The 9,803-nt window shown below is 48.9% G+C and overlaps 1 protein-coding gene across 1 annotated transcript in view; it reads left to right on the forward strand.

The window, feature by feature from the left end:
• Positions 1-9,501: 9,501 nt before the first annotated feature.
• LOC119101804 (aldehyde oxidase 4-like) overlaps positions 9,502-9,803 on the forward strand; it is a 5,344-nt gene continuing 5,042 nt past the window's right edge. Inside the window, exon 1 of the mRNA XM_037225227.1 lies at positions 9,502-9,524. Within this exon, the coding sequence (XP_037081122.1) occupies positions 9,502-9,524 (23 nt within the window). The remainder of the gene's footprint in view (positions 9,525-9,803) is intronic.

Below are 9,803 nucleotides of genomic sequence, written 5' to 3' on the forward strand. Positions count from 1 at the left end.
GGCAAAAGTGCTGGCGTTATTGGTATTGGACTGGCTTCTGAAGGCGGCTCCTCACCGCTGTGAAGAAGCTGAAGCTGAATGCCGCGTCACAATATTACATTTGGCGCCGAATAGCATCAGGTGGGATAAGCCGATCAACAACCACAATGGGGGTCGCGAATTGTCACAAGAGCTTTCACGGCGGAAATGATCATTGTGTGGCGTCCTCCACCCAGAGGCATCGTAATCAGCTCACTGGTTTTGACAAGCGACGATCAAATATATGTTGTTGGTCTGTTATTGTGAGAATGCAAAGAAAAAGATTTGTGGCATTCAGATGCGCCGTTTCTGAAGTGAGACAACTTAAGCTATAACCGACTGGGAGTGTGCACGACTTTCTCCATCCAGATCGAGTTCATCGGCATTGGACCAGGTGCGTGAGTACACCTTGGCGCACTTCTCAGAGTTAGAGACACCCAACGAAAGCTCAACTTTGGGCGGGGGAGGGGGGCTGGAGCGGCTCCAACTGAATACGAACTACACCCTTGCATTGGGCATATTAGCAGGCACGCTGACTTAAATTATGCAAACTCACTGTCAATTTCTTAATCCGGCTTCATTCTAATCAGTGTTTATTTTCCCGACCTGTTCAGTTAAGTCCATTGCTTAATTAAAACCAATGGATTCGTTAAAATCATGGAAGCATCAGTCCACATGTATAGTGCTCTCGAAACGCTGCATTCGCGTCATGCATTGCATAAGCCAGTGGTGGAGGGATCTGCGACGACGAAGCGCGTGCGGAATGGGGGATCGGCACGAGCGCGGCATCGAATGCTCGAGGGGGGGGGGGGGGGGCCGCTAGAGCAGCCACCCCACGCGCGGAAGGGGTGCGTTTCGGTGTCGAACGCTCGGAGGTTCGCTAGAGCAGCCATCCCACGTGCGGAAGAGGCGCGTTTCGGCGTGGAACGCTTGGAGGCCCGCTGGAGCAGCCACTCCACGCGCGGAAGGGATGCATTCTGGCGTGGAACGCTCGGAGGCCCGCTAGAGCAGTCATCCCTCGCGCGAAAGCGGTGCGTTTCGGCGTCGAACGCTCGGAGGTTTGCTAGAGCAGCCACCCCTCGCGCGGATGGGGTGCATTTCGGCGTTGAACGCTGGGAGGCCCGCCGGAGGAGCCGCTCCACTCGGCACGCCATGTTGCAGAGCACTGGTGCGTGGTCTCTGCACGTCTCGGGTGTATCGAGCCGCACCAGCAACAGGGCACAGCACGAACCAATTAAGGGGGAGGGGGGGGGGGGGGCAGATCGGGACTTGTTCCTCGGAGGATGCCTGCTATTGGGGCGGTTCTTCCCCTTGTGCGGAAAGCCCGCCTGACAAGATATGCTGTGATGACTAGAGACCGTTTTTTTTGTGTTCTCGTTTAAGATGTATGTGTTGTATGTGAAACATTATGGCGAAATATGTTAATGAAAACATTGAGATGTCATCCGGAGCAGGCTTTGTTCGCCTTAATTCTACTGCAGCAAGTATCAGACCACTTGCCCTTTTCATTCCGAGCAGCTGACCGAGCGTATAATGGTCTGGAGACAATAATACCATACAGCTTTCCTTCAGTTAAATACCGCCTTTTGTCCGCCAAAGCATCGCGGTACAGAGAGATCAAGTTCTCCACGGCGACACTGGCGACGGGGGCGAGTTGGAAGACCGCCAAATACCCTGGCGGCATGACGGACGAACGCACTTCACTCGCAACCTCTACCTGTGGTGTTTCACCAATGATCTTCAGAAGCATCAACTCAAAATTCCTGACAAGGACGTACTGCATTTTCACCGACAGCCATGGATGGCTTTTCTCGCCCGGTACGCCATCAATAGAAATCGTCACGGCGCCCAGCAGAGAGAGAGCACATCATGCACGAGCTGACTGGTCGTCTCCAGCCTCGTCAGCGCCCCAGGGATGAAGCTCACATGTGTCAGCCAAGACGCTGGCTCTCCACCGCGCCCGGCGTTACGCATGATTGCTTGTGCTTTCTTAGTGGCAGCCGCTTCTGCCGGCTCTAGTTTCTCCAGCATGGTCCGCACCTGCTCGGGATGTTTGGCATGATAGATGGCCGCTTCTATCTAGATACTCCATCGTGTTAGAATCGGTTCGGATCGCATCAGAATCGGTGGTAGCGCCAGACAGGATACATTCCCCCTCAAATGGGCGTCACGACATTAGTGCCACGACAAAAGCTTCTACCGACAGGAGGGCTATGACAGTGGTTATACATTACATTACTTCCACTGCAAGGAACTCATACAGACCTTGTTTACATGCGACAGTGCTTCTACTCTTCGATTAACAATCACAGTTTCTGATTACTGACTTTGAGCAGGTGCCTAACGCAATCTACAATGGCGTTCTGTCATGAAATATTTTGGGAAAAGTGATCACATGTTGAGCAGGGCTGTCTCAACATCTGGTAAGAATTCCTTCGTGATTTACGTAAAGTGTACGAAATCCTCATGATAAAAAAGTGGCCGTTACCTTTACAATGGTGAATGCCGTCTTGCATGCTGGAGTTTTCTCTCAGGCCCAGAACCACGTATTGTACATGCACCAGATGACATATTTGGAGACTTTAAAAAAAGTCCAGCGCTGGTGTAAAATTTTGATGACGAAATTTGTACTCAAAAATGAAAAAATAATTTGCGCATAATATCCTGTCAGTGATGCAGCTCCGCTCCCCACTACCATTAATATTTAACGACAGTGTTCACCACAGTCTGTTTTTTTATAAAAATTGTCCCAAAGCTGGGACGCTCTTGAAAGACAGTTGGTACGTGCTCCGGTAAATCGCCGAGTTTACATAGTTGTCCTTACCTCCACTCCTGGAGAAGGTTCTTCGCGAACAAACAAAGTCGCTTCTGTTCCACTTTCGTGCTCCCAGAAACACGCCTCGAAGACGGCTTTGACAGTGGAATGAGGCACCGATGGGGGTCGTCGCATTCTTTGTCCAGCGCAGCCACCCCCCGTCGGGCCCGGCACTGCCTGTGAGTTGGAGCGACGCCCCTGTCGCCAATGTGGACGCTCGTGAAATATTTCGCAACTTGTCTCATGCTGGGAAATAAATGACGCCGATCGGACGCGATAGTCGAATTTGTGGAGCCGGCTGACAGTGCCGATATCTCATTTACCGCCAGCGGGGCCGGCGTCGGGTGGGTGGAGCGTGGGCGTGGGGCCGGCCTGTCGTTCCTGTGACTATGTGATCGTGTTGAGTTGGTAAACGTTGCATGTTGGAGCTTCTTCCTGCTACCTTATACAATGGTGACCGCTTGGATTGTTGGTGGTATGCCTCAGCCGACAGTGACCTCTAAGTTGTCATTTTCTATTCACGCTTTGATATTTGATGAGACAGCCAACAATCCTGTCATTCCAAAGGAATCCAGAACTTATTCATGTGGGTAGTATCACGGCGGATGCGACAGACGAGGGAAGGCGGGGAGGGGGGGGGGACCCCGTCGCCCCGATGGAGTCCTCTTTTTAGGGTGAAAGTGTTCAGCATTAATTCTTCCGTGTTGCATGGAGAATTTGCGTTGTTTAAAAAATGGCGTTGTTTTAATTTGTTCAAGTGCGCTGGCTCAGTTATTGCAAGCCGGTCAAGTTCTTAGCCTGACTTACGTTTTCGGGAGACGGACGAGCAGCGCTCGGGACTGGTGCTAAGAAAACCCATCACAATGCTCATGCTTCATAGCTTTGACCATGTTTATTACGACCGAAACATGAAAATGACGGCTTACAGCATCGTTGACGACCCTGGTACAAGCATAAACGTAGGCACAGTACTAAAAAATGAGTGTGAACCACGCAAGCAGAAACACCATTGTGAAAACTATCGATCGGTTCACTCAAACGACCCGATCGAGCGCAGGCCGGAGAGCGACGCCAGTGTGACCTGTAGCGATGGTTCTGCCATCGATACGGCCAGCGGCGTGGACGGACCAGACGTCATGGCTTGCGACCGTGCACACGTGGCAGAGCGTCACTCGACGTGCTTCACATAGGACTCAGTGTTTCTGCCTGGCTTTAAACCTGACGCTACCACTCGCTGATGACGGTTTCGCATAATACGACGCACAAACAACTCTACTTCAACATTCGCCGACGAGGCAGCCGACCGCGTGGAGTCTCGAACTCTTATCAGAGAATAGAGGATGCGGACGATCTTCCGTGGCGAACATTGCTAGAAATAGGTCGTTTCTATTCATAGGAGAAAGACACGGCGAAGCCGGAGATGAGGACGAGGGGAAATAATGATGGGCAGAGCAGCCAGGGCGAGTTTGATAGCGAAAACTAACAGCGTGTTTTGACGGCTGAGTGAACATATCCGCACGCAGTAGTTAAGTGCTCGTTGCTTCCCGTTGCGATAACATGGATACAGAGCAAGTTTACACATGATAGAACGTGTGCTGTAGCTCCACCACTGTGTCCCCGGGTTTATGCTGCAAACTGATTAAGTTTCTCGTCCAAAATAACGCATGTGCTGGTTATTTGTACACCCTGTTTTAGAGCTATTTTCTGTTTAAAGTCCGCTGAGTGACTTGACCAAGTTTCGATGCTGGTTTTCATGTATTCTTGAACGCCGAATGCCTTGAAGGCCGACTACCTTGGGTCCATGGCGAACCGGGCCAAAACCCTAGTAGCTAGGAGTCCGATATGCTATGCACCAAAAAAGTTGTGGGTATCGATGGATCTTTGCACCATCGTACGAGCCTTGCCACGTTCGGTTGTTTTGACTTCCCTTTAAGTTGATAAAACACCTGAATTTACGACACATTGCAAAACGGTGGAAACTGCTATGTTTCGGATCATGCCTGGTCGTCGGCCTCCCAGTAGATTCAGGCAGCTTCGCTCATGACTGAGCGTGGTGCTCTGACAACTTAGGTCTGCGGAAGCCACCGCCAAAATGCGTTTGGCGCAAATTCCCGCTCCTTTATATCGAACCACGCCCCCGGTTGTCTCGAAGGCCGAGCTCTGCCAAGTTCTAAGTGCATGCCAGGTGTGTGATGAACTGTCTGTGGACCTCGACCCGGACCGAGAGCTCTAGAAAAGGCTGTTACCCACTGGCTAGTCTCGTGGCCCCGGTGCGCACTCTCATGATGAGCAGGTCACTCAATGTGGGAGCAGGATTGTGAGTTTCACGGCGGGTGAGTCCGCTCAACTCGCGCCCAAGTTTACTAATCCTTCGTTGGTGCGGTGCGTGCCTCCATGCGAAGGAGAATCCCCGAGCCGCTGACGAACCCCTCGCCATCCCGGCGGCACCTGCAGCCGTGACGTCATGAAGCCGCAATTGGCGCTCGCAACATTGGAATGCTGGTGCGCGTAAGACTTTGAGAGCTACCAATTAGTGCTGTTCGATTCCTGGCCGCTGTACGTACGGAAGCTCAGCGTCATCAATACAGACTGGTCCGCCTTACTGAGATGCACTGCGGCGCAGCATACCAGCTTCACAGTCGTTTGAGCAAAGGACGGCAGCACTGCAGACGACGGTTATGGGGTCGTCTGACCCCAGAGGCGGCGTCACCGACGGGGACGGGGGGCATCGGTGGATGAGGGGGGGGGGCGGCAGTTCCCCCTATAAGTACATTTTAATTTGGCAGCAATACAGCTTTGAACAATCGTCTTTTCAAGAGTGCTAGTGTAGCGGCCACACCCATCCTCTGGCTTGCAACGCGGCGAAGAAGCAGCTCCTGGTAAATGCGCGCAGATGTGGCGGTTCTAGCACTACGCAAAGCTGTATTCATGACAAGGCGCCTCATGCATCATTGTGCCGGCTTCTGCAACAGTACATAAAACTATAAGTACAGATAAATAAGAGTCATTCCGCAGCCAGATCATCCCAAGGCACTCAAGCGCATTATGCATCATGTACGAGTACGACACACTAAAGCATAACTCGGATCTATATACAAACTAAGTAGTGTCCTCACTGGGCTCATGTGGCGCACTGTCGGTCAATCCAGCAGGGGAGCTCACACAAAGGAAAGTAGCAGAAGGCGAAAACCGCGCGACAGAGGCAAGCAGAGAAGGATGATGAGACGAGTTTAGGGAACTAAACTGAAGTGCTGGTGTAATTAAGTTTCGATTCTAAATGAAGGTAAGGTCTCAGCCGGGCTCAGCCAGGGAACGTCCCCGCGGTATCCGCCCTTCGTGCCAGGGTGAGAGGCAGGCGACGTCACATAGCCCCAGCAGCTGAGTGCCTCGTAAAGTCCCAATGACGACGACGATGGCCGGGGGGGGGGGGGGGGGGAGGGGGAGGGGATGGAAGTCCTTTCTCTTAAAGGTTCCGAGGCTAAACAAAAAAGTAACAAAACAAAACAGGTTGAGCAAATCAACGCGAAACTTAGATACCTGTTCTAATACCATCCGTTTTGTATCCCGGAAACAACATTTAAAGTTCAAAGCAATTCACTGCGTTGGCCGAGACTAGTCTGAAGTTCAAATCTAGTAGTTAGAAACCGTCATGATGTGGTTTGGTATGGACAGATTTGGCGAATATTGCAGATGCGTCCCGTTGTGTGTTGCATGTGCATTTATCTTTTTTTAATATTTAAGCATTCCAGTTGTACTACAGCTTGTAGCGGTATGGTTTTAAATGGGTCTTCCGGCTAGATGCTGACCGGGTGTTTGCGGTATCCAATCTTCACAACACGGCGCCTGAGTGACTGACCCAGTATGTTCTGCATCATTGCCAATCAGACACATTCGTTAAACGTTCTATATCTTTTTATTGTCCACTTTTTCGTGAATTCAAATATAAGTTGCGATAAATTTGAGCTATTAACTCAATACTTAGGGGTGGTATTAAGTTATAAATACTGCAGCATTTATCAATTTTGGCTCTATAGTAAGGTTATTGACATATCACAGCTTTATCATTTATTGATAGATTTATGATCAGCTTGTATTGATATGTATAAGTTAAAAATTTTCAAGTTATTCATCTTGATGTAGTCTCTTCCAGTGTTCTAATCTATAATTCCATAGACAATTGCAGACAATATTTCAGAAATATTCAAGGAAATGTCGGGACATAGCCAAACGTAGAGGAAAGGGTCCCGTTAAAGCCCGTTAAGTCCGATAGGTCATTTAAGGGGGTGTTCCAAATTTGTTTGAGTTTTGAACTGAAATAGCTGTCTTAAAGATCATTGGGTGCAGTGCCCCGCCGTTCTTACAACATAGATCGCTCTAGTGTCTGCGTTACACGCCCGCGAAGGTGTGCAGACTATTTCTGGGAGACTATTACAACATTCCTCAGGCATCCATAACGCCATTGACGTCACTCAGATTCTGCTATTGCATAGGCTATGCGGCGTTTAAGGCCAGGAAGAATGCTATCGCCGAACCATTCAGATCTGGCGTTTATGAGCGCGATCTCCAGACATAACGGCCGTCAATTGGCATTCAGTCAATGGGGTGCAAGGTACGATGACGTAATAAGGGAATGGGGGTATTGAGGAGAGTATTTAGAAGACAAGGACATTATGTTGTCTAAAGGACTCTTCCCCACTTCATAGTATACTAGTGGGTGTTAATACGCATATTTCATCACATCTAATGGTTGGTTCGGCACCTTCGCATCTGAAAGATTTTCTTCAGGCCAGTAGGTTTACATTAGGTATCAGGCAATTTCGCAGGAATTGGGTCCAAGTTCGCAGGTTTTTGTAGAACATTTAAGATCTCTCCTCTCCCCATGAGGAAAGGGTGCTGAAGATGAAGATTTCACGGACATTACGTCGCTTTATTTCCACAGCTCCATGAAACATGTATAAACCGAGTGTTCCACATTTCTATGGGGTTTTAAACTGTGAAAAATCCATCTTGAGGATTATTTGATGCAGTTCACAGCTCTGTTCTTCTTAAGACCTGAATCCCTCTAGTGTCTGAGCTATACGCCCGCGAAGTTAGGGAGGCTATTTCGATGCAAGAGTATTTGAAGGTCACCTCGGCATACATATTGTCATAATAACGTCATTCAAATTCTGTCATTCCATAAACTAGGCGGCGATCAAGGCCAATCAGAGCATAATTGTCGAATCGTTCATATATGGAGTTCGTGAGCACGATTTCTAGACAAAACGACGTCAATTGGCTCTAAACCATGGTTGTGAGTTACGATGGCGTAATCAGACAATGACGTATCGAACAGCATATTTACTGAACATATAAATTGTACTGTCTAGAGTGGTCTTTTCCACCTAAGCATCAAAAGTTATAAGTGAGCTTGTTGCATCATATCCGACGCTTTCTTTAATATTTTCTATTGTAAAGCATTCCCTTTTAGGAGTCCCATGTCCCCACCAGTCGGGTGGGGGTTTTCAACCCGTACTGCACATGAAAACACAACTTGAAATGAGTTTTGTTTTAAGTCTATTGCGTTGTGACATGTTACGCAACCTAAAAAGACCGTCATGCTATATCTTTGTTCCTTCTTTTCAACCTCGTAACATTCTCATTCCTGGTTGCGCAGAAGCTGCGCACACCAACTCTGAGGAGACGTCCATGGCAGCGCCACTTAGAGGGGCAATGGGGAACAGTCCCTTTTGCCAAGGGGCAAAGATAGGTCCCTGTTGGTTATATTTTCACCTCTCGTCCGTCTGTCATCGCGGTGTGAGGTGCGGAAACCATCCCTGAGGTCGTCAAAATTGATCGTTTTCTATGACCTTACCCACCGGTTCAGCCACAGCTGAATGCAGTTTTAGTGTGCGACAGGGGCTGAAAACCTTCTTTGCTTGATGTTGAAACAGAGGAGGATCGAAGCAGTGTGTGACGTGTTTGCCTTCGCCTGGATCAAACAAATCCGGTTCATGCCGCAGTCGCTTTTGCCAGTCTAAACGCATAAAATCAAGGAGTGTTCAGCTGAACTTAGGACTGCACCATGCACAGTGGTAGTGCAAACCTGGAAGGAGAATGCGAACTCCGTGGTCCTTAAGCAGCGTATCGATGAGATCGCATCGATGTTCTATGTTACCAATTTTCCATAAACAAACAAAACGCTATTGGGATCGGACAGCCAAGCCATGATTTAGCTGCGGGTGCAAGCACGTGAAATATCACCCCGCCAAACCTTTGCCACCGTACATTAACACGATTATGCAATGACACATTATATGTTCAAATAGTATTGATAGTATACACCATGCTGAGAAAAATCTACCACATTGCGATTTTCTCCGACATGGTGTGACGGACGTCCGCTCACGTTTAAAGAGTGAGGTGATACTAGTCACTTGTATAATTTTTCCAGTCAACGCTTAAATGGCTGAAGTTATTTTTTTAAATAAGGAAGTTGACTGACAAAAATTATGAGCTTCGGGCCTGCTCATATCACCGCTTTCCGAGCGCGTTGCCCTGTGGTGTGCAACACCAGAACCTGAGGAATTTGCATGGCAGGATCATTTACGAGAATGCCGGACGCGAATTGAAACATCCAGAATTCGTAACATGCGTTCATAACATGCAGCGCTAGCGATGTCCAAAGCATGGAGAACAGTGCCAGCAAGACGTATGAAGTGGTCGTCGTGATCGCTGGGGATTATGAAAATTAGATGCTATGAATTTAGACGTTGTGGGCTTGGATGCTATAAGCTGCGCCAATGGTCACGGAACTTGACGCATGTTGGCTGTTGTAAGCGCTGGATGTTGCGATTTTGGATGATATGAACACTGGGCGCTACCATCTTGGACGTTTTGATGGTTTCCCGAAATGCCTGTTGTTATTCTCATTAGCATTCATTCACTTATTTGTATTCAAGCGTCGTGACAGTTTCACGACCTCCACCCC

Source organism: Pollicipes pollicipes, unplaced genomic scaffold, assembly GCF_011947565.3.
Source record: "Pollicipes pollicipes isolate AB1234 unplaced genomic scaffold, Ppol_2.1 Scaffold_4881;HRSCAF=5763_pilon_pilon_pilon, whole genome shotgun sequence".
NCBI classification, from domain to species: Eukaryota; Metazoa; Arthropoda; class Thecostraca; order Pollicipedomorpha; family Pollicipedidae; genus Pollicipes; species Pollicipes pollicipes.